Source organism: Thalassophryne amazonica, chromosome 18 (genome assembly GCF_902500255.1).
Source record: "Thalassophryne amazonica chromosome 18, fThaAma1.1, whole genome shotgun sequence".
In the NCBI taxonomy this organism is placed as follows: domain Eukaryota; kingdom Metazoa; phylum Chordata; class Actinopteri; order Batrachoidiformes; family Batrachoididae; genus Thalassophryne; species Thalassophryne amazonica.
Window position 1 is genome coordinate 61,502,095 of NC_047120.1, and position 25,988 is coordinate 61,528,082.

At 39.5% G+C, this 25,988-nt stretch overlaps 1 protein-coding gene across 1 annotated transcript in view; it reads right to left on the bottom strand.

Annotated features, from left to right (window-relative positions):
* Nucleotides 1-25,988, bottom strand: part of grid1b (glutamate receptor, ionotropic, delta 1b) — a 977,470-nt gene that overhangs the window by 25,370 nt on the left and 926,112 nt on the right. Inside the window, exons 9-15 of the mRNA XM_034193125.1 lie at nucleotides 12,046-12,147; nucleotides 8,727-8,849; nucleotides 6,382-6,456; nucleotides 4,297-4,639; nucleotides 3,710-3,848; nucleotides 2,157-2,352; nucleotides 922-1,088 (exon numbers count right to left, since the gene is read on the bottom strand). Of these exons, the coding sequence (XP_034049016.1) occupies nucleotides 922-1,088; nucleotides 2,157-2,352; nucleotides 3,710-3,848; nucleotides 4,297-4,639; nucleotides 6,382-6,456; nucleotides 8,727-8,849; nucleotides 12,046-12,147 (1,145 nt within the window). The remainder of the gene's footprint in view (nucleotides 1-921; nucleotides 1,089-2,156; nucleotides 2,353-3,709; nucleotides 3,849-4,296; nucleotides 4,640-6,381; nucleotides 6,457-8,726; nucleotides 8,850-12,045; nucleotides 12,148-25,988) is intronic.

A 25,988-nucleotide genomic window follows, 5' to 3' on the forward strand; every position in this document is an offset into this window, starting at 1 on the left:
AAACTTGTAGTGAACAGTGACTTGTGTACTGTTCACCCCAATATTATTACAGTTGTCATGGGTGTCTTGGTGCCTCCATGCAAGGTTGCTCATCCATCCATCCATTCATTCATTTCCTATCCCCGCTTACTCCAATTAAGGGTCATGGGGGGGGGGGGCTGGAGCCTATCTCAGCACCCACAGGGTGAGAGGTGTGGTACACCGTAGACAAGATGCTGGTCTATCGCAGGTCCACATATAAACAAACAAACTCAAACACACTTGCATGCACCATGAAGCTGGAGCACCTGGAGGAAACCCACACAAACATGGGGAGAATACTTATGGAACTAGCTGTGTGTGTGTGCGTGTGTTAATACGATCAGAGCAGATGGTCACCTCTCTGAGTCCTGTCTGCTTGAGGTTTCTTCCTATAATCAAAAAATGCCTGAGGGAGTTTTTCCTGACCACTGTTGCTTATGTGTTTGCTTGGAGGTGGGGTGAAGTTGGACCGTATTCAGGTGAAGCTGCTTGGGGCGACATACTGTGATTTGGTGCAACACAAGAAAAATTAAATGAAAATGGTAAATATTCTGAAATCCTGGCACATATCTGGGTTTCCGATGATTGATTCAGGGATTCCAAGATGCCAGTTGGCATAACTAACAATGGTCCATCTGGATGTCACCTAAGCACGGCCACTTGAGATGACGTTTCTGTTACAGCAGAGTTTTAACTTTGCAGCTGAAGGTCATGGGTTCATTCCCAGGTTGGGTCTGTTTGTTTTAGGAAAGTGGGGATATGCCCCGCCTTCCATATGGCGTGAATCACAGTAGATCTTTTTTTGAAGGTACTTAATTAAGGAACTTTTGATTGTTTTTGGAACCTTGTTTTCAAAAATGGAAAGACAGTCTTTTAGTTTGTGTGCTGTAGGGGGCGTACTTCTGGGAGAAGAGATCTCTGTAGGGGCTGCCGTGCTGCATGGCAATGCCGTAACCTTTGCTGCTCATGCTGTTTCCTGTTACTGTGATGGTGCAGTCATCATCGGTCAGTGCCGCGTACTCCAGCACCGCCATGTCCCACAGGAAGGCGTACGGACTCTTCTTTGCCTGTACACACAAACACTCATTTAGAAGGATTAAAAAAATCATATCTGCATCCGAAAAAATACTAGATATTCCTGGGAATGTCTGCAGAGCGTCAAAGGGTATTTCTCATTTACTATAACATTCAAATTAATGGCTACACTAGCCTTTCTGATAAAACAAGTAAAAATGTATCCAAAGCTGAGTCACTGTCTTTCTGACTTTAATCTTTATCCAAATAACACCACAACACCAAGCTGGTAGCAAAGCAGCTTTGCAAAGCTACCATATTTTCTGAATGATAAATTGCACTTTTTCTCAACCCTACAAAAAATACTGCATTATCATCTATGGCCACAAGATGGCACAGTCTACTCATGTGACAAGCTGCTCTTGGCCTAATGAAGTACTGTCTGATCCAAACTCCTAAGCAGAAGGTGGCAGTAATGCACCTTTAAGCTGGATGCCAGCAACCTTAAAACAAGAATAATATGATCTGAATGAGAACAATGTGTTGGGTCTTAGAGAACAAATGAAATTAAGAAATCATGCTCTCAAAAGGAAATACCCTGCAGTTGAATAAAGAGAGGGAATAATCTTCACACACTCTTGAAAAAAAAATAACAGACAAAAACCTTCATTTGCTCTAGAATAAAGAGAAGGAATAACCTTGCAGTTCTGGGACAGCCAGAATTGCAATGAGTAGGACATCCAGACTAAGATAAGGCTAACCGTGTAAAAGTTAAAAAAAAAAAAAAAAAAATGTATTTACATTTAATGGGATAAATGTGCACACATTTAGTTTCTTGATGAAGACGTTATTTATGCACGAGTTTTTTGTTCTTTGTACAATAACATTAATTAGCCCGTTAAGTTCTGCTTGCTAACGTGGCTGAAAGCAGAGAAACTTTCAGTAATGGAAATGCGACAATTTAACACAAATGTGTGTACAAACTAACATCAGAAGATTGTGAATTAAAAATAAATACACAATTAATGCTTTAAGTCCATCAACAATCAGTTTTGCTTTAACTTTGTGACGCGACTTTGCTGCTGAAATGTTTTCATTGTGTTTCGTTTATAAAGCAATACCTTGCGTATGCCCTCAGACGGGCTGGACACAGAGTAATCCATGCCACTGTTCTTGCTAATTGTCCTCCAGAGCTCGGCATAGGTGCTGTCCTGCTCAAGTGGGTTAGTGCCTTTGTTCCGGAAGTAATCGTACACTGCTGAGTCCCTTACTGTTCCGTAGTCCATGTCCATCTGGCGGGCCAAATCCTGGAATGATCTGAAGGTGACAAAAGAAAGACGTGTGATGGAAAACATCTACATTACAATTAACTGAAATTTTTCCCAACTGTCTCTGTCAGATTATTCCATCTGAATGGGAGATCAGAAACCAGGATCTAGTCCACACACCTGGACGCTGGAGTTCTGAAACTCGATGATGAACATGAACAATGGACAGAGAAAAACTGAAGGGAGTCCAGGTGAATAAAAATACTAATCTTAGCGGATTAGTATTTTTAAAAATTGGAGCTCAAATAGGAGCTGAGTTAGAAAACAGCTCAGGATCAAAGTAGAAGATAAATCTGCTTCTCAGCAATTCTAAATTTTGAATTCCAAAATCGTAAATGTGTTCGTCATGAGCATCCACGGTGAGATGTCAGAGAGGCTGGTTGAGAACTGAGACTTCAGGTCATTCGGAGGGGAGTGTAGAGCCAAGCGTCATCACCATAGAAACTAAGAAAATCCCTGTTGATGACGTCATAAAGCCCTGCGGTGTTCATGGAGGGGTTTGTGCAGCAGCAGCTTGTGGAGCTCAGTGATAAATATGGAGAGAGTTTGATTCATCTTTACGATCTGTAAGTTCAGAGGAAGCTTTTTTTTTTAAAAAAAAAAAAAAAAAAGGACAGCAGAGTCCAACAAAGCCAGAGTTTATGGTTTCAGGGTTTTAGTGTTTCCACTAAAATGAGCTGAGATTTTGTTGATCTCTGAGGAGGACTTGAGTCCTGCTTTCACAAACCACCACCAACGCTGCACTCTAAGAAATGAAACACAGGGGCTTTAAATGTAATTAATACTATTAGTTTCAATATACTTGCAATTGTTAATTTTAGGGATTTAAGTAATTTTTCATTTGATTTAATTAATTTCAACTACAATATTGTTTTGCACTTGACAATGTTATGTGGAAAAAGTTACCTTAACTTTATCAATTAAATTTCTTAAAGTGTGCCTGATGTATGTACATAAAACATCTGTTTTAGCCTCATTATAGCTTTATTTTACTTTTTTTTTTTTTTACAATTTAATGTGTATTTTTCTTGCCCCATCTATGTATGTATGTGTGTGTGTGTGTGTGTGTGTGTGTGTGTGTGTGTCTTACTGAAGGTTTAATTCCCACACAAAAAGGAAAGCTTCAGGTTCAGATATTTGATAACACAATCATCCCAGAGGACACTTTTTTTGTGTAAGTAAAAGTGCAGAGGGCGTAAAGTTCACTCTCATGATGCCTTCAGGTGCCATTGTTAAAAAAAACTAATTCTATGATGTTTATAAAGATGGGTCAAGTTCTTTTGGACATGATCAGAGTGAACTTTGGACCCACCGGGTCACACGTGTGCTCCTGGGGCATGGTTTACCGTATGGCGTGGTCCATGCGTGACACAGTGAGGTAGGCGGCCAGGTTGGCGGTGTAGGAGGAGCAGACAATGAGGGTGAAGAGCCACCAGCTGCCCATGACGATCTTCAGAGCCACCGAGCCCACCGCACCGTCCCCGCCTACACAAATACAGTGACATCACCGTCAGCTGACCTTTGACCCTGAATGGACATGCATAGCCCTGAAGGTATCTGAATGACATCATTTCCCTGACAGCTGTGATTGACATGTGACCTTTGACCTCTTAGCGACCTGTTCCAAAAAGCAACTGTTTGGTCACAGGAACTAATCACAATCTGATTGGCCTAAAAGGTTTCTGTGGCAACCTGCAGCTGAGGAAGTGTGTGTGCAGTCATTCTTCTATATTTGTGAGGACGTTTGGACAGAACAACATTTACTAGGAAAAATTGAAGAGGACTGTTTAAAAAAAATGTTATTTGTAGAAAATGACGACAGGAAATGTGAGATTACTAGATTACTAGAAATTTTTAGACATTTTAGAGAAATAAAAGTGCTGAAATGCGAGGATTGCTTTTTTTTTTTGCCTTGAAAGTGAAGATGTCTCACCTTGTTGTACAAATGCTCCGTAAACAATCCAGATGGCACTGTGCAGGGTGCCTGACCCCATGCCGTTAGGCGGCTGGCCTGGTGGTGCATTCTGGGTAGCGGAGGAGCGCAGAGCTTGCAGCCTGTTGAGCAGGAAGATGAGCACTCCCACCACGGGGATGGCAGCGGCGATGCAGGCCCAGACAGCGAGCTCAAAAGGAGCAAAGAGTGAGAATATGTTGATCTTTTCTTCCGGTTTCCGCAGCAGGATGCCGACGCTGTAGTCCAGGTAACGCTTGCTGAAGTCGACCACATTCTCCCGCTCCGGCGTGATGGTGATGGCCGACACCGCCAAGTCTGCCCTCTGGAGGACAAGGAAAGAGGAATGTTTGTGTTACTCAGACGTGGTGATCTGGTAATTGACAGAGGAAGGCGGAGCTTATGTGATTCTTTGTCTCTCTGTGACTAATAAATGTGAATTCTAATCCAATTACATTTTTTTCCACAAATCTGATTGGTTCATCGTGTGAGATTTCAGACCATAAAACATCAAGTAGATGGTGGCAAGATATATATGACCTTTTCACATTTGATGTATAACTCCGCGCCCTGACCGCATTGCTGCGCAGGTGTCAATCATGGCGCTGTCAGCTGACAGCGACAGAAACTAGTGCAATGACGATGATACCGAAATGCGTGGATTTAAGGGATTTAACTGGATTGATTCATGGATTTACTGTGGATTTACCACAATGCAGCTGAGGAGATGGAGAAATCTGTGGGTCTGCTCACAGAATTTCCAGTTTGGCATGAAGACACTGTTGCTACGGTAAGCTTTGACGAGTCGACCGCACCCTTTCACAACGATTCGCCGACCAAATTACTTACAGAAAAATAAACTGTGCAAACAATGGAACTGGATTAGAATGAGAATAACAATGTTGTGTCTGATGATTTGCAGACGTTCATGCTGGATTACGGTTGCAAATATCTGTTTTACCGGTAAAACTGAATTTGCACCATAAAATCCTGCATGAATGTCCACAAGTCATCAGTCACAACAGGGTTATTCCCTAATTTACAGATGACAGCATCTTTGGATTAATGAAGAGTTACGGGCGCTCATCTACCCATCTATAAGCAAAAGCTTATAAACGCCCACCCCTTTTACCATAAAAGCAAAATGTACACACACACACACACACACACACACACACACACACACACACACACACACACACACATACATATATATATATATATATATATATATATATATATATACACACATATATATATATATATACACACATATATATATATATATATATATATATATATATATGTACACACACATACATACACATATACACATACACTCACAACAGCAAACGACAAGCACAAATAGTATAAATTAATCAATAAACAAAAAAATTTCCAAACACAGCCAGACAAACAATAGTTAACAATCCCCAAAAACAATAACAAAATCAATAAACCTAGTTCATCAGATGATAACAAGTAACTATATTGTTCTTATAGAGCCTTTTAAAGTCCACTAAGGTACCAGATAATTTGATGTTATCAGGACATTTATTCCAAATGTTAACACCTTTAACAGAAATGCAATGACTTTTTACAGTAGTCTGAATCTTTGACTTCTCAAATGTTCTCCTCAAACTGTAACTGGACTCCCTCATTTTAAACAGATCCTGGACATGTTTAGGAAAAAGTTTGTTTTTAATTTTATACATGATTTGAATAAAAAAAAAAACAAAAAACAAGAAAACAAAAAACTTAACCTAATAAAAAAAAAAGAAAAAATTAGGATTGCGGTGTCTGAGTGAACCATCGAGCCTCAAACTGTTCTCCACACACACACACACACACACACACACACACACACACACACACACACACACACACACACACACACACACACACACACACACACACAGCAATATGCACAGCACTGTTAGCAACTAAATAATCAACTGATTAATCAATAAATCCACAGACAGATTAACTAAGATGCAGTTGGATGTGATTCTGTAATCACAGTCTTTATGATGGAGCGCATCGTTTATCAGTGAATTTATGTTTCACCTTGTTAATGAGATCTCCGATCATGCCGTTCCATGATCCGTTTGGAAGCTGAGCTCCGTATTTACTGTCACCAACCTGCGAGAAAAAATAAACAGTTCTGAATTTTTCACCTGAACAGGTTATTTAAACCCAAATATCCTAAAATCAAAGACGAGTTCCCTTTAGGGACTCAAACAAAGCTGTGGGTAAGGGAAGTCATGAAGGTTTTTTTTTTCTTAGAGTTTGGCTAAGACATATTTAATTATTTTGAGTTGTACGATTGGCAGAGGTATGTGTTCTCTGATCGCCCTCTAGTGTTACGTCACACTGCACATGACAAATTTTCTCAAACAGAAACTGTTTCCTCAAAATTGTACACACAAACACCCCATAATGATAATGTGAAATAACTTTGAGATATTTGCAAAATTATTAACAATTAAAACACTACAAATAATACATAATAAGCATTCACGGCATTAGCCATGGACATCAAAACTGAGCTCAGGTGCATCCTGTTTCCACTGATCATCCTTGAGATGTTTCTACTGCTTAGTTGAAGTCCACCTGAGGTAAATTCAGTTGATTGGACATGATTTGGAAAGACACACACCTGCCTACATATAAGGTCCCACAGTTGACAGTGCATGTCTGGGGAAAGGGTACAGAAACATTTCTGCTGCTTTGCAGGTCCAAATGACCTCCATCATTTGTAAATGGAAGAAGTTCATATCCACCAGGACTCTTCTGGCCGCCCATCTAAACTGAGTGATCGGGGTAGAAGGACCTTAGTCCGGGAGGTGACCAAGAACCCGATGGTCACTTTGTCAGAGCTTCAGCATTTCTCTGTGAAGAGAGAAGAACTTTCCAGAAGGACAATCATCTCTGCAGCAATCCACCAATCAGACCTGTATGGTAGAGTGGCCAGACGGAAGCCAGTCCTTAGTAAAAGGCACATGGCAGCCCATCTGGAGTTTGCCAAAAGGCACCTGAAGGACTCTCAGACCATGAGAAAGATTGATTGAACTCTTTGGTGTGAATGCCAGGTGTCGTGTTTGGAAGAAACCAGGCACCAACCCTACAGTGAAGCATGGTGGGGGCAGCATCATGCTGTGGGGATGTTTTTCAGCAGCAGGAACTTGGAGACTAGTCAGGATTGAGGAAAAGATGAATGCAGGAATGTGCAGAGACATCCTGGATAAAAACCTGCTCCAGAGCGCTCTTGACTTCAGACTGAGGTAATGGTTCATCTTTCAGCAGGACAATGACCCGAAGCACACAGCCAAGACATCAAAGGAGTGGCTTCAGGACAACTCTGTGAATGTCCTTGAGTGGCCCAGCCAGAGCCCAGACCTTAATCTGATTGAACATCTCTGGAGAGATCTGAAAATGGCTGTGCACAGGTGCTCCCCATCTAACCTGATGGAGCTTGAGAGGTGCTGCAAAGGGGAATGGACAAAACTGCCCAAAGAGAGGTGCACCAAGGTTGTGGCATCATATTCAAGAAGACTTGAGTCTGTAATTTCTGCCAAAGGTGCATCAACAAAGTATTGAGCAAAGGGTGTGAATACTTATGTACATGTGACTGATTAGCTTTTTATTTTTAATAAAGTTGTAAAAATAATTATAATAAAAAAATCATGTCATTATAAGGTGTTGTGAGTAGAATTTTGAGAGAAAAAATTAATTGAATCTATTTTGGAATAAGGCTGTAACATAACAAAATGTGGAAAAAGTGGAGCGCTGGCAATACTTTCTGGATGCACAGTCATTTAGAAAAACTCTACAGATAAAATACTTAAAATAACCCCAGTTTTAAGGTAACCCTGCGTTACTTTTTGCCTAGGTTAGCTAATTTACAAGCAAGTTTGGACTACAAGTTATTGACTAGCTAAGGTTAACAAAGTCAGTCTTAGAAGTGATAGCAATCCTACTTTTGGAAACATTTATAACCCAGCAGACCAGGATTTTTTAAAAGCCTGATTTATATGCTACAGTTAGTTAATATGTTACTTAACTGACACCATTTACTTCTATTATCTCAAACATCAACAGTATGAAAGGCAGCTTTTGATTGGCCTTAATTTAAGATTTGACTGGTTAAAATTCACCAACACATAACTTTTATTAAATTAAATAAGTTCAAACAAAATGATCAATTAACATCATGCAAAATATTCTTATGGATTATGTAATGGTTTAAATTCAAGGAGATTATAATGAACTAAAGTGAAGTTAGTGGTAATATTTTGCTACCAAAATGCTAATGTGATGCGCCTGATGTGACATTGTTTAAAAAAATGGAGATTAGATTATAAAAATATCAGTCCGGATTAATTATTGCATCTCGGCCGTATCAGTCCCACCTGGTAAATCTCGTATTTGAAGCCCAGGATTTTGGCCAAAGCGTCCAGCACGTCGATGGAGAAGCCTTTATACCGTTTCGGCTGCCCCAGGATGTTCTCTGCCACCATGACGAAGGGATCCTCCTGCACGGGCGAATCGGCAGCGTGAACAAAGATGAATGCTTGAAAATGAATGAATGAATGAAATCAACAAACAATTAATTTAAAATGATAAGTCGTCCAGTGCAGTACAATGACTTTGTCACCTGTCAGTCAAATGAAAAGCGATTTTTGTCAAATTTTCTTTGGTGAGTTTTCTTCTCTGAACAGAGTTTGTATATTTAAAAACACTCTAGAACATGAAAAACTAGAATGCTGCGCTCGTACAGCGCAAATCTCCGCCAACACTAGTTTCCAATTCCACAAATTTTTAACTTGGAAAAAAATTTGCAAGGTCAAAGTCCTGTTAGAAGTGACTTTTAAAATATCCGCTAAATCTGCAATATGGATCAGATGTGGATCAAACTTGGTGTATTCATTGATAGTACCAGTTTGCACCTCATTGTCACAAATGAGAGTGATTGAGGTATTTCTGATTGATATATAATAAAAATGTACACCAAATGAGCTTTTCAATATTCAAATATCTACAAAATGCACACTCTGGATCAGATCCAGATCAAACTTTGTCAGGTGATAGTGAGTGTCAGTCTGCACCTCACTTTCAAATATGAGAGTGATTGGGGCATGTTTGATTAAGATATAATGTAAAATATCTCTGTTTAAGGTGCAGCTCCATCCAGAGATGGGAGTTGTATTTGTGTTGGTGACCCTCCTGTCCTGTGCGCCAACAGCATTTCTTGTATATTTGTCCGTGAATTGTTCTGTGAGCTGTTCTGTAATTTGTTTGTACCATGGCCCAAGCAGAAGGTCACCCCTTTGAGTCTGGTGTGCTTGAGGTTTCTTCTGAGGTTTTCCTTACCACTGTTGCTCTGGGGGTTGGTAAGGTTAGAGCTTACCTGTGTGAAGTGCCTTGAGGCAACTCTGTTGTGATTTGGCGCTATATAAATGAAAATAAACTGAAATAAAAAAAAAATGAAAATATACATTTAATGGGGTTTTCAATGTTAAATTTAAATGGCCACAAAATATGTAATCTGGATCAGATCCGGATCAAACTTTGTCAAGCAATAGAGGATACCATCCTACATAATGCTCTCAAATATGAAAGAAATGCAATCTTTTTTAATAGAGTTATGAATTTTTGAATGTTTGTTCAATGTTAAAGAATAAGGATTTTTCCAATTTTCCAACATTTTTCCTGACTTTGACCTTTGATGTAGGACCTTGAAAATGGAATCAGTACTTGCCTACCAGGATATGAATCCTCTGTAAAAAATTTCTTAATAATATATGAAAAATCGTGAGTTCCAGGCTGTTCACAAACAAACAAACAGGGGCATGGACATAACCTCCGCCCAATTTCGTCGGCAGATGTAATGATGTTTCAGGTGCAATTCCAATAAGATGCCAGGTGGTGGCAGTAGATACGTGGATGGGCGCACATACACAAGTGTTACAATGTTCTGCCTGTGTATGTCTCTAAACCAATAGGGGGCAGTAGCTTTCCACGGCAAAATTTACAGTTTAATTTTTTTTTAAGAAGTTTTGTATAGTGACATCACAATAAAAAGTTTTCAGAATGAACATTGTACAAATATGAAGGAAATGCTGCTCCTGAGGTTAAACACACGGACGAACACCCTGGCGGGAAGTGATTTTAATTTGCTGATTTGGATCTGTTGCTTTGTGGGTGATCATAAAAGTGCAACTTGGATTGTGATTTACTGATTGTATGTAAGGTTTTCTCTCTCTCACACACGCACACACACAGACACACACACACCCTGGGAGGATATAATTCTAATTAATGATAAATGTCGATTTCTTCAGGTTTGGGTCATAAGTGTCTGAACATAAGTGTTCAGATTACCTGATGAACACCGCGTTTGTGTTAATTTAATGCTGCATTAATGTTTGTTGTGCGTGCACGGAGGCGTGCACTACTTCCTGTAGGTGAAGAGGTATTAGTCTGGCTTGGGTTGACCTCCGAGACCACAGCAGGAAAATCTCAGCACGCTGTGGGATCAAGCTGGAAAACACTTGCCTGTTTCTATCTCTCAAACTAATCGCTGTGACGAACTGTTGGATCAACGCCCTTAAAAAAAAAAAAAGAAAAAAAAAAAAGGAAAGATGTTTTGGTGGAGTCAAGGGTTCAAAAAACTGTTTCTGAGTCTGAACTCCAGCAGTAAAAATAATAATTAAAAAAGTTAAATAAAAAGAAGAGATCAGTCAGCGTGTTCAGCGGCCTCTTTGCTTGGACATTTAACGGTTACTGATGAGGGCGAGTGTCCAGGGCGACTCTTAAATTAAATTAAATTCTTTAATTCTTCCACAAAACCAGATGGCATCAACAAGTCACTTGATCACACCAAGTCATTGTTATGAGATATTATATCATAATGAGAAATTGAGAAATTTGAGATGAGACATATTCAGTCATAATGTCAAAGTGATTATATGACATTAATTTATTCAATACTGAGAGACGCCTTATCAAAATCATAAACAACTACAGCATAATTCTAAGATAAATTGACAATCAGATACTAAGTCAAAGTTATAATTCAGAAAAGTCATAATTTAGATTGATCATGACTGTTTGTTTTTGTTTTTTTGGTTTTTTTCAAGTAGAAACAGCTTGAATATATTGGACAGTGGCATTTAAAAAGAAAAAAAAATCAGTTTTCTATTGGAATTACAAAAAAAAAACAACAACAAAAAAAACAAAAACAAACACACAACAACAACATCCAGATATTCTTTTAGTGTCGACTTTCAGCTTTAAATTCAAAACGTTTACCAAAAATATCACATTAACCATTTAGGAATAACATACAATTTTATACAAAGTCCCTTTATTTAACTGGACAAAACAAATATATGGATTTATTATATGTGCAGCTTAATGGTGGGACAAAGAAGGAAACAAAATCAAATCCAGAGTCTAGTCTTCTTTGTGTCTTCTGTCAAACTTTCAGAAAGTCCTTCTCTGTTCCACCAGGACGCTGAGTAACTGGTGATGCAACAGAGAAAATGTCTGACCAACCGCAGCCACAGAAGCCTATAACTCCTTCAAAGTTGTCTTGGTGGCTTCCCTCATAGTTCTTCTTGCATGTTCAACTCAGTTTTTGAGAAGTGTCTACTCCATACAGATTTATATGCAGTGTATATACTCGTATACCCTCACTGTCCAAATACTGCTGCATCAGTCACTTACCAGTAAAGTCACCACTTTGACTGTCACGCCCTGCATGCCGTTCTCAATCCGGCTCTCCTTCAGGCTGCCGTTCAGTCCGTAAACAGAGTCCCACGTTGCCAGCTGTGGAGACACATGAAGAAACAACAATCTGAAGCAGAAACAACATGAAGAAAACAACAATGAAACAGAAACAACATGAAGAAAAAAACATGAAGCAGAAATGATGAAGAAAAAACAACTAAGAAGAAATGACATGAAGAAAACAACATGAAGAAGAAACAACATGAAGAAAACAACATGAAGCAGAAATGACATGAAGAAAACAACATGAAGCAGAAACATGAAGAAAACAACAATGAAGCAGAAATGATGAAGAAAAAAAACAACGAAGCAGAAACGACATGAAGAAAAAAACGAAGCAGGAACAACATGAATAAAAAACAACATGAAGCAGAAATGATGAAGAAAATAACATGACGACATGAAGAAAACCAACATGAAGCAGAAACATGAAGAAAACAGCAATGAAGCAGAAACAACATGAAGAAAACAACAACGAAGCAGAAATGATGAAGAAAAAAACAAAGCAGAAATGACATGAAGAAAAAACATGAAGCAGAAATGACATGAAGAAAAAACATGAAGCAGAAATGACATGAAGAAAAAACATGAAGCAGAAATGACATGAAGAAAAAACATGAAGCAGAAATGACATGAAGAAAACATTATGAAGTATAAACAACATGAAGCAGAAATGACATGATGAAAACAGCAATGAAGCAGAAATAGTAAGTCCCTTCGGCGGCTCCCTTATTTGCACTCGGGGTCGCCACAGCAAATCCAAGATGGATCTGTATGTTGAATTGGCACAGGTTTTACGCCGGATGCCCTTCCTGATGCAACTCCACATTACATGGAGAAATGTGGCAGGGGTGGGATTTGAACCTGGAGCCTTCTGAACGGAAACCAAGTGCATTAACCACTTGGCCACCACCCATGAAGCAGAAATGATGAAGAAAAAAAAAAAACAGCGAAGCAGAAATGATGAAGAAAAAAACAACGAAGCAGAAATGACATGAAGAAAAATAACATGAAGCAGAAACACGAAGAAAACAACAATGAAGCAGAAACAACATGAAGAAAAAACAATATGAAGCAGAAATGAAGAAAAAAACAATGAAGCAGAAACAACATGAAGAAAAAGGACAAACATTACCTCTATTAAAAAATATTTTTTCAAATAAACTAAATCATTCACGTTCCATCTGTTTCTTTAAATAGAAAGAAACTACTTATCACTCAGGTGATATCAGCACCCTCTTGTGGTCTTTCACCTGCAATATGTTTGCAGGTTTTACCTAATTAAAGACCTGAACCGGAGTAATATAAGCCGCTGAAAATGAATGAATGAATAAAGACAAATACGCTCTGAATCACGACCTGGCTCAGAAACACGTGTCGAAACAGTCCAGAGATGAACTCATCCCTGCGGTCACGTTCATGTCTCTGGGCCATCGACCTTTGAGATCCAGAGATGCCTGAGACGAGCTGATGGAGTCATGAGCTCGAAGGTCAGAGGTGTTTGGTGAAGCTGATGTCTTTGCAGGAGAATGAAGGTCCAGTTCTTTAGGGTTCCTGTTGCTTAGATGCTATTTCACACCTGAAACAGTGTAGTGCACGACGTAGCACTTGTGTCCTTGCTAGTTTCTGACTGGCACAGTTGTCATTTTCATGTCCGGGCTGTTTTTGTGCTTGCTTGTGCACTTAGCGGGTGTGTTGGTCTAAAAATGAGGTGTGGTCGGACACCGTTTGATGCATTTCTAACATCAGGCAGCAGAAAGCGACTGAATCATCAAACACCTGGTCTAAAGTCCAGAGTAGAACTTTTTCCATAATATTCAGATACGCCTTCCATTGGTGGTTCATGAGTCGACATGTTTGGTACACGCTGCTTCTGCATGCAGTGATGCCCTTCAGCGCTCTCTTTCCACTTCAGTTGTCAGACTTTGTGCATTAATGCACTTTAATTACTGATTAACCCATTGTCTGTTTACCTGTTGCATAATTAAAAATGCTAATGAACTGTTTCAAAAATTATTGCACTAAATAAATGAATTTAAAAAAATCAATGCAGTAACAAAGGTGGTGTTCACATTAGCAAAGGCTAATAAAGCAGCGTGATAAGCCATGCTCTGATATGTTTTAGTGGACAGTTAATGCAAGCGAGTGTCATAGTCTCTGACACATCTTAATTAGCATCGCTAAGCTAAACACTCCTTGTGCAGTTAGGGTGGTGGAAGCTCCACAGCTAATCCTTCTGCTAATGCTAATCACCAGAACACAACACTTCTGCCAATTATACTTTGTTGCGAGACCTAAAGTTGACATTCATGCCTTTGTGAGTTCCGACGCTGGAGGATGAAGGCTTTAGCACCCCGGTACTTCCTGTCTCACAAAGGGTGTTTCCGGTACAGCTTTCCAGAAATTTTAGTAATATTTTTGGAATATTATTAAAATATAGTTGCAAAATGACAGTGTTTCGATTGATGGAATGCGACTGCTTGTTTTTGTCGTTAAAGCAAGGCCCCCACGAGAACTAGAATTCCAGTAGTCATGGTGACAAATCTGTAAGTGACACTAAATATTGCCATATTGTTGTTTGTGTTTGAATGAATGAATGAATGAATGAAAACTGTTTATTTCGAACAATTGATACAACAACAATTACAAGATAGATCAGTAAAGACAACAACAAAAAAGTTCCTACTGTGTACCCAACATGTCCGAAAAGGGGTAGGGTGAAGCATCAGCTTATTTATCCCTACCCCTTCTTCCCCACAACCAGTAATACCCTTTGCCACATATACACATAGATTCCTACACACCTAAACCGATATCAATATATATATATATACATATATATACACATACACATACATACACATATACATACACATATATACACATATACATATATACACATATATACACATATATATACACAAACATAAATATACACCTACACATACCTACTTACATACAAAATACTATATATTTACAAGCCAAAGCAAAAAACAAAAACACCCTAACCCTCATTACCCTTCCTCCTCCCTATACCTAGAAAAAACCATATTTTTGTACCGCTGTTTGAACTGGTTCATGCTTGGACATTGCTTGAGCATGAACCAGTTGTTGTTTTTTTGTTGAGTATTGCCAGAACATTATCTTTTACAACCCCGATTCCAATGAAGTTGACACGTTGTGTAAAATGTAAATAAAAACAAAATACAATGATTTGCAAATCCTCAAATCAACAATTTGAAATGTGGAGTCATCAGACCACAGCACACTTTTCCACTTTGCGTCTGTCCATTTCAACTGAGCTCGGGCCCAGAGAAGGCAACGCCGTTTCTGGATGTTGTTGATGTATGGCTTTCGCTTTGCATGGTACAGTTTTAACTTGCACTTGTAGATGTAGCGATGAACTGTGTTAACTGACAATGATTTTCTGAAGTGTTCCTGAGCCCACGCGGTAAGATCCTTTACACAATGATATCGGTTTTTAATGCAATGCCGCCTGAGGGATCGAAGGTCACGGGCATTCAATGTTGGTTTTCAGCCTTGCCGCTTACGTGTAGGAAGTTCTCCAGATTCTCTGAATCTTCTGATTATATTATGGACTGTAGATGGTGGAATCCCTAATTAATTTAATTTACATTTCACAAAACGTCCCAACTCCATTGGAATTGGCGATGTATAGGGTTTAACAAGTTCTCAGTCTCTTGCTTCGTCCTCGCGTACTGTGTCACTTCGTTTAGAATGTGACTTTCAATAGCAGAAAAAGTGTTTCCATTACAGTTTCTCAAAATAAGCTTTTTCAAATTGCCTGAAAAACCATCTCCTTCAAGCAGAATAACATTTCAGCAATGTGTGAGGTTTTTTGTCCAAATACACATATTTTCAAGTTGCTATCTGAAATTGCACGCATTTGAGGGACTCTGCCCTCGTTAGGAGCTTGGCCAGGGTTCGGGGTATGGTTAGGGTTCACCCCAGGCCCAGTTCACACCAGTTTGCATCTGGCTAATTTCTCCTGTATTCATCATGGAAAACTCCTTACTGTGTGTTTGTGAGACCTGGATCCTAACCAGCAAATTAAACCAATGACTGGATGTGCAGCAGGTCCGCTTGATTGGCAGTCAGGACCTGGGGTGGTTCTGGTGGATGCGGTAATAAGCAGCACCAGTTTGTCTGTGGACCAGATGAGTTGACTGTGAGGGACATGTCCTGCCCTCGGAAAACCAATTTCCCACACCTGTTGCACCTGTTTGGGAATTTGGCCTTTAACAGAAATGAAGAAAGGAGAATATAGAGAGATGGAGGATGCGGCGTCCTTGTGATGATCTCAGTCTTCATTTTCCACGCTGAGAAATAAAGTCCACACTTTGAGGTTTCAGCTCCTTTACAGTCTTTGTTATCTTTCAAATGAAATGTTGAACTATGGTCGTGAAAATTGGCCAAGGAAGAAGAAGAATTAATTCAGAAGACTGACGGTATTATTCCAAACAGCCACAAACCTTTTTTGTTCCCTCTGGATCTTTAATGAGGCTTCAGAGTAAAATGATGCAGAGTCGGCGTGTTGCCTGGAGGCTGGAAATGGGACTTTTACAGCTTTTATGAGGCGTTCAGTGTCCCTGACCGCAGTGCTGTGGTGTCTGTTAACAGCACCCAGGGACAGCACACATTAGATGAATGTTTTAGAAGTACAATAAAATGATATTATTAAAGTCCAACTCACGTTTGGTTGTCCTCTTAATGTCAAACAAAGACAATGCATCGGCCTATGGAGGCGTTTTCTGGACCACATTTTAATGGCTTCTTTATTAAAGTTTTATAAGACAGGATTCTGAGAGCATGCTGCCTTCAAGTGCAGCATCTCCCACCAAAAGCTTCACGTGGATTACAGAAAAATAAGCACAGTGTGCATGAGGCGCGGTTCCAACGTCCAATCACGGCTGAGTCTCCATGGCAACAGATGGCAGTGGGGAGTTTCCCTGATCAATTAGACATACTGCAAGCGCTGTTGTAGTTATTGGTAAATGGATGGTATGTTGGTCGTGCTTTTCCATTGGAAGCAGATGCTTAAAGCGCTTTACAATGATGCATCACATGAACACATATCAAGGCAGTCAGCCGCACAGCGGGAGCAACTTGGGGATTGAAGATGTGACACTTAGTGGGGTTAAGAGTAATTTTCAAGTCTGAGCCCCGATAGTATTAAAATACTGCAATAATTAAAGTCAGGTCCAAAAGTTTTTGGACACATGTTTCTGGATCGCTTAAGCCCCACTAACTATTGTCAAAAATCAATCAATCAATCAATCAATTTTTTTTTATATAGCGCCAAATCACAACAAACAGTTGCCCCAAGGCGCTTTGTATTGTAAGGCAAGGCCAAAAATCCACTCCTGCCGTAACATCGTCCCTTATAAAATTGAACACGCTCTCTGTCTCTTAGTCCGTCCACACGTGCCACACCATGTATTGTAATGTCACGTGACTCTTTTGTGTTGTACATCATGTGACCTGTAATAGCTGAAAAAGTGTGTCCATTGTAGTCCATTGTGTCCATCACCCTCCAAACTGTGCAAGTTTGGAGGGTGATGGAATCCCGTTGAGTGTCTGAAACAAGATCTTGAGATGTTTTTCTCGTGTCGACTTCCATCTTTAATTAAAAAATGTCACTTTACCCATTCAGGAGTTTGACATTGTTAGACACAGTCCCTCCAATTTCAGAAGAAGTAAGATTTTGTTTCAAAAAGAACATTAAATCAGGGATCAAGTCTGCCCAAGTGCCATCTGGCAAACTGGGTCCTCCAGTCAATGAAATGCTCCTGTCTTTTGTCTAGTCGGTGTCTTGTTGTAGTAGTTGGTGACCCCTATGTAATGTAGTCTGTTGTATTGTAAGCTCCTGTGATGTTTGTGTGTTTTTACTGTAAATTATTTCATTCTTATAGTCTGTCATGGACTACAGATGGAAATTAGCCCATGGCTATAATCTGACATATTTACACTTTATGTGTTCATTAATATGTGTTGTCCCTTTTAAATAAATAAATGAAATTTAACATTTGACACTTCTAAAGTCTGAATTTCAGTGTGAATAAATGATAAAAGTTTTAAAAGAAGTCGAGTTGCCGCTCATTCTCAGAACAGTCCAGAAAAAAGGACACTGAGGAGGTGAAGAGGTTTAAAGAAAAAGGCAGGAGACAGATCATTGGAGCTCTTTACACAACTGATCAGAAGTTACAGTCTTTTATGAGTCATAAAGACTTTTCTGCGCCTGGAAACGTTTCCTCAAGGCCAAAGTACTTCAAAAAGCACTTTGCTGATTTTAACCTCGTCAACACAAACAGACGGCGTTCACCTCTGGATATTCAGCTAATCGTTCTGTCCAAAGCATCAACTTCTCGCTGACTAAAGCGTCTCAGTCAAATTACCAAACGCAGGCTGGATCAAAAACACAGGAAACCATTAAACAGCTGTTTTGTTTCCGTCAGAGTGTCAGTGGTCAGTTTTTGATCAGATGTTTGTGTTCATGAAGCACATGCCCACAGACAGACAGACAAAATTGTAATATATTCTATAGAGCACCCAACTCCGCTTCTTGGCTACTGAGATGTGTGTGTATATATATATATATATATATATATATATATATATATATATACACACACACACAGTGGATTGTTTGCTGTTGTGATGCTTTTCTAAACTTTACACGGTTGTATACGTTTCTTTTATTTCTGTTCAGCACTCTTCTGGTTGTTAATTGTATCTACACTGAATCTTATTTAACTACAGTCCTGTTGTGAATCACTAGTGGTTAGCATTTGCTAGCAATTAGCATTCACTAGCAATTAGCATTCGCTAGCGGTTAGCTTTCACTAGCTAGGTCGATTCCCCCCGCCATTACTTTTATAGCTGTTTCTTTTTTACCTGTTTAATACTTCTGTTAGTTTTTCAGTGTAACTGCTGTGAATTTTAGGTCATTATTTCACTCCTGTGTAAATCCTAGGAGTGGCTTGCATTTTCACTAGCGGTTAGCTTGCGTTAGCTAGTTCGACCCCCCTCCCCCCGTTTCTATAATACTTCTGTTAGTTTTTTAGTGTAATTGTTGTAAATTTCAGCTTAGTACTTTACTCCTGTGTTAATCTTAGGAGTGGTTTACTCGTACGAGTTTTTAAAAAAAAATACTTCTGCTACTTTTTCAGTGTAACTGCTGTGAATTGTAATTCATTTATTTACATCTGTGTGAATCCTGTGTGAACCTTAGGAGTGGTTAGCTTATTCATTACACTATGTAACACAATTTTTGTTTCTGGCTTCTAAGTGTTATATTTCAACTGCTTATGTCTAAAGTCTATGGAAAAATGACTACATTCAGCACAAACTTTGATTTTATTTTTTTAATGTTCTAGAAATTTCTAAAAGTTGCTTGAAATTTCTAGAAAATTCTGGAAACTTCTAGAAAATTCTGGACAGTTCTAGCAGTTAAAGAATATTCTAGAAGACTACTCAGTAGTAGTGAAGGCAAATCGAGAATATTCTTGAAAACAGACAAATTTCAAAATATCATTGTCCTGATCACAGAAGCAAAGTTTCTGTGGAATAACAGCTATTTTCTATTTATTTAAGGCATAACAGGTTAGGAAAACACAATGTGTCCCCAGGAACAAAACAAAAATAAAAATTTGTTACATAGTGATTGGTTAACTTGTGCTTGCTTGGCTATACGCTTGAATTTCCTAGTGCACAAAGTACACTACCTTACACCCTCTGTAAATCCTGTGTGATGTTGGAAGATAGGGTGGCTCTCTTAGAGAACCATGTTCGTAAGTTAGAACAGCTTCTTAGCTCAGTGGAGTTAGATGTTACGGGCACTCCAGATGAGGTTTGTGTTGGGCGGGCTAGCGTGCTAGCCTGGGTCTCATTAACATAAGATCACTATCCTCAGAATCATTGTTGATTAATGATCTAATTATTGATCATCACTTAAATATGATTGGGTGATGTGAAACGTGGCTTAAACCTACAGCTGTCCTCCCCTTAAATGAGGCCTACCCACCAGCATATACATTTAGTCACGTTCCTCGTGATGCAACGCAAGGCGGGGGTGTTGCTCTTATTTATAAATCTAGGTTGAGCTTATTAGCTGTTGGGAGTCAGAAATATAACTTGTTTGAGCATCTGATTCTTCACTCTGCTCAGGATATTACTGGGCCCCTATTTTCTGGGCCCCTCCCCAGTCGGACCGGGAGTGACGTTTAGCCGCATGTTCTCCTTGAATGCTGGCTGTCTGAGTGGTGTCCAAAAAATGAGGTGGGCTTCATAGATAATTGGCAAAGCTTCTGGGGAAAACCTGGTCTTGTTAGGAGAGACGGCATCCATCCCACTTTGGATGGAGCAGCTCTCATTTCTAGAAATCTGGCCAATTTTCTTAAATCCTCCAAACCGTGAATATCCAGGGTTAGGACCAGGAAGCAGAGTTGTAGTCTTACACACCTCTCTGCAGCTTTTCTCCCCCTGCCATCCCCTCATTACCCCATCCCCGTAGAGACGGTGCCTGCTCCCAGACCACCAACAACCAGTAAAAATCTATTTAAGCATAAAAATTCAAAAAGAAAAAATAATATAGCACCTTCAACTGCACCACAGACTAAAACAGTTAAATGTGGTCTATTAAACATTAGATCTCTCTCTTCTAAGTCCGTGTTAGTAAATGATATAATAATGGATCAACATATTGATTTATTCTGCCTTACAGAAACCTGGTTACAGCAGGATGAATATGTTAGTTTAAATGAGTCAACACCCCCGAGTCACACTAACTGCCAGAATGCTCGTAGCACGGGATGAGGCGGAGGATTAGCAGCAATCTTCCATTCCAGCTTATTAATTAATCAAAAACCCAGACAGAGCTTTAATTCATTTGAAAGCTTGACTCTTAGTCTTGTCCATCCAAACTGGAAGTCCCAAAAACCAGTTTTATTTGATATTATCTATCGTCCACCTGGTCGTTACTGTGAGTTTCTCTGTGAATTTTCAGACCTTTTGTCTGACATAGTGCTTAGCTCAGATAAGATAATTATAGTGGGCGATTTTAACATCCACACAGATGCTGAGAATGACAGCCTCAACACTGCATTTAATCTATTATTAGACTCATCTGGCTTTGCTCAAAATGTAAATGAGTCCACCCACCACTTTAATCATATCTTAGATCTTGTTCTGACTTATGGTATGGAAATTGAAGACTTAACAGTATTCCCTGAAAACTCCCTTCTGTCTGATCATTTCTTAATAACATTTACATTTACTCTGATGGACTACCCAGCAGTGGGGAATAAGTTTCATTACACTAGAAGTCTTTCAGAAAGTGCTGTAAGTAGGTTTAAGGATATGATTCCTTCTTTATGTTCTCTAATGCCATATAGCAACACAGTGCAGAGTAGCTACCTAAACTCTGTAAGTGAGATAGAGTATCTCGTCAATAGTTTTACATCCTCATTGAAGACAACTTTGGATGCTGTAGCTCCTCTGAAAAAGACAGCTTTAAATCAGGAGTGCCTGACTCCGTGGTATAACTCACAAACTCGCAGCTTAAAGCAGATAACCCGTAAGTTGGAGAGGAAATGGCGTCTCACTAATTTAGAAGATCTTCACTTAGCCTGGAAAAAGAGTCTGTTGCTCTATAAAAAAGCCCTCCGTAAAGCTAGGACATCTTACTACTCATCACTAATTGAAGAAAATAAGAACAACCCCAGGTTTCTTTTCAGCACTGTAACCAGGTTGACAAAGAGTCAGAGCTCTATTGAGCCGAGTATTCCTTTAACGTTAAGTAGTAATGACTTCATGACTTTCTTTGCTAATAAAATTTTAACTATTAGAGAAAAAATTACTCATAACCATCCCAAAGACGTATCGTTATCTTTGGCTGCTTTCAGTGATGCCGGTATTTGGTTAGACTCTTTCTCTCCGATTGTTCTGTCTGAGTTATTTTCATTAGTTACTTCATCCAAACCATCAACATGTCTATTAGACCCCATTCCTACCAGGCTGCTCAAGGAAACCCTGCCATTATTTAATGCTTCGATCTTAAATATGATCAGTCTATCTTTATTAGTTGGCTATGTACCACAGGCTTTTAAGGTGGCAGTAATTAAACCATTACTTAAAAAGCCATCACTTGACCCAGCTATCTTAGCTAATTATAGGCCAATCTCCAACCTTCCTTTTCTCTCAAAAATTCTTGAAAGGGTAGTTGTAAAACAGCTAACTGATCATCTGCAGAGGAATGGTCTATTTGAAGAGTTTCAGTCAGGTTTTAGAATTCATCATAGTACAGAAACAGCATTAGTGAAGGTTACAAATGATCTTCTTATGGCCTCAGACAGTGGACTCACCTCTGTGCTTGTTCTGTTAGACCTCAGTGCTCCTTTTGATACTGTTGACCATAAAATTTTATTACAGAGATTAGAGCATGCCATAGGTATTAAAGGCACTGCGCTGCGGTGGTTTGATTCATATTTATCTAATAGATTACAATTTGTTCATGTAAATGGGGAATCTTCTTCACAGACTAAGGTTAATTATGGAGTTCCACAAGGTTCTGTGCTAGGACCAATTTTATTCACTTTATACATGCTTCCCTTAGGCAGTATTATTAGACGGCATTGCTTAAATTTTCATTGTTACGCAGATGATACCCAGCTTTATCTATCCATGAAGCCAGAGGACACACACCAATTAGCTAAACTGCAGGATTGTCTTACAGACATAAAGACATGGATGACCTCTAATTTCCTGCTTTTAAACTCAGATAAAACTGAAGTTATTGTACTTGGCCCCACAAATCTTAGAAACATGGTGTCTAACCAGATCCTTACTCTGGATGGCATTACCCTGACCTCTAGTAATACTGTGAGAAATCTTGGAGTCATTTTTGATCAGGATATGTCATTCAATGTGCATATTAAACAAATATGTAGGACTGCTTTTTTGCATTTACGCAATATCTCTAAAATTAGAAAGGTCTTGTCTCAGAGTGATGCTGAAAAACTAATTCATGCATTTATTTCCTCTAGGCTGGACTATTGTAATTCATTATTATCAGGTTGTCCTAAAAGTTCCCTAAAAAGCCTTCAGTTAATTCAAAATGCTGCAGGTAGAGTACTAACGGGGACTAGAAGGAGAGAGCATATCTCACCCATATTGGCCTCTCTTCATTGGCTTCCTGTTAATTCTAGAATAGAACTTAAAATTCTTCTTCTTACTTAGAAGGTTTTGAATAATCAGGTCCCATCTTATCTTAGGGACCTCATAGTACCATATCACCCCAATAGAGCGCTTCGCTCTCAGACTGCAGGCTTACTTGTAGTTCCTAGGGTTTGTAAGAGTAGAATGGGAGGCAGAGCCTTCAGCTTTCAGGCTCCTCTCCTGTGGAACCAGCTCCCAATTCAGATCAGGGAGACAGACACCCTCTCTACTTTTAAGATTAGGCTTAAAACTTTCCTTTTTGCTAAAGCTTATAGTTAGGGCTGGATCAGGTGACCCTGAACCATCCCTTAGTTATGCTGCTATAGACGTAGACTGCTGGGGGGTTCCCATGATGCACTGTTTCTTTCTCTTTTTGCTCTGTATGCACCACTCTGCATTTAATCATTAGTGATTGATCTCTGCTCCTCTCCACAGCATGTCTTTTTCCTGGTTCTCTCCCTCAGCCCCAACCAGTCCCAGCAGAAGACTGCCCCTCCCTGAGCCTGGTTCTGCTGGAGGTTTCTTCCTGTTAAAAGGGAGTTTTTCCTTCCCACTGTCGCCAAGTGCTTGCTCACAGGGGGTCGTTTTGACCGTTGGGGTTTTTACGTAATTATTGTATGGCCTTGCCTTACAATATAAAGCGCCTTGGGGCAACTGTTTGCTGTGATTTGGCGCTATATAAATAAAATTGATTGATTGATTGATTGATTGATATTACACATTACCACGGTCAGAAAAATAAAAATCAGCCGTATTACTTTGTCACTGTATATAGGCCTCCTGGCACATATTCTGAATTCTTTGATGAATTTGGTGCGTTCATCTCTAACTTGTCAACTAGTGCAGATAACATTCTGATCATTGGTGACTTTCACGTTCATATAAATAAGCCTTCTGATCCCCTCTGGAAATCATTCATGGAAATTGTGGATGCATTAGGATTTCGGCAATGCATTCAAGACTCGATGCACATTAATGGAAATACCCTGGATCTGGTTCTCGCACATGGTATTGCTGTCATGAATATTGACATCATGCCTCTTACATCAGTGGTCTCTGATCACTCACTTATTAAGTTTACAGTTTCACTGCTGTGTTTAGTGGAACAACAACCTTATATCACTGTGGCGATGCATCAACTCCTCAACTAAGACTGAACTCAAAGCTAGACTGCCTGATGTCTTAGCTTCACATTTGGCAAATACCCAATCAGTAGACAGTCTTGTGGATAGTTTAAACTCAGTGCTCTAAACAACACTTGACATGATTGCGCCACCTGTATTAAAACCGTGCTCCCCCAAAACACAGTCACCTTGGTTCAGTGATTACCTGCGTGACCTCAAGCATAAGGCTACAGGTCCAGAACGGAAATTGCGTAGTTCAAAATTAGAAGTATTCCACCTTGCGTAGCGTGATGCTATCTTAGACTATAAGCATGCACTACTGGCTACAAAGCGGACCTATTACTCTGATTTGATCAACAAAAACAAGCATAACTCAAAGTTCTTGTTTGACACGGTGGCAACACTTATTCATGGACAACCACCCGTTGTTCGCTCTCCTTTTACAGCGCAAGATTTCCTGGATTACTTTGAGAAGAAAATAGAAGACATTAGGTTAAACATGTCTCAGCATACCTCAATCCAGCCATTACACCCTGTTATTGAGATGGGTGCCATTACCGAGGTATTACCGAGATTTACGAAATTTGAGAGTATCTCTCAAGGCATGCTGACAAATCTTGTAACGTCAACAAAAAGCACAACCTGTTTACTTGATACTATACCAACAAAACTGTTTAAGGGCCTGTGGCCCACCCTTGGGCCGACTGGAAATTATTAATCTTTCTTTAACTTCTGGATCTGTTCCTAAATGTTTCAAATCTGCAGTGATTAAACCATTACTTAAGAAACCTAATCTTGACCCTAGTGTATTGAAAAACTATCAGCCAATATTAAATCTATCATTTTGCTCAAAAATTCTGGAAAAAAGTGGTTTCACGGCAGCTTGCGGACTATCTTACTGAGAATAATCTCTTTGATCCACTGCAGTCTTTTAGAAAATATCATTCCACAGAGACAGCTCTGACTAAAGTGGTGAATGATCTTCTGCTTGGAATGGATTCGGACACCACTGCGGTTTTGGTGCTGTTAGATCTCAGTGCTGCATTTGATACTGTGGATCATCATATTCTACTGATAAGCTGGAAAATCACTTTGGGATTACTGGGAGTGCCCTTGCATGGTTGACGCATACTTGACCAGTCATTCTCACTGTGTTTAGTACAGTAACACTACCTCTAACCTTAGTGACATGAAATTTGGGGTTCCACACGGGTCTGTTTTAGGCCCCCTGCTTTTCTCACTTTATATAGCACCGCTTGGACACATATTGCGGCGTTTTGGGATTACCTTTCACTGCCATGCTGACGATACTCAGTTATAAATGCTGATAACTGCTGGTAATCTCATTCACATAAAATCCTTAGAAGATTGCCTTGCATCAGTGAGAAGTTGGATGTCTAGAAACTTCCTACTTTTAAACTCTGATAAGACTGAAATGATGGTTCCTAGTCCAGTGAGATATCGGCATCAATTTAACCAGTTAATGCTTAGCCTAGGCTCGTGTGTCATACATCACACTGA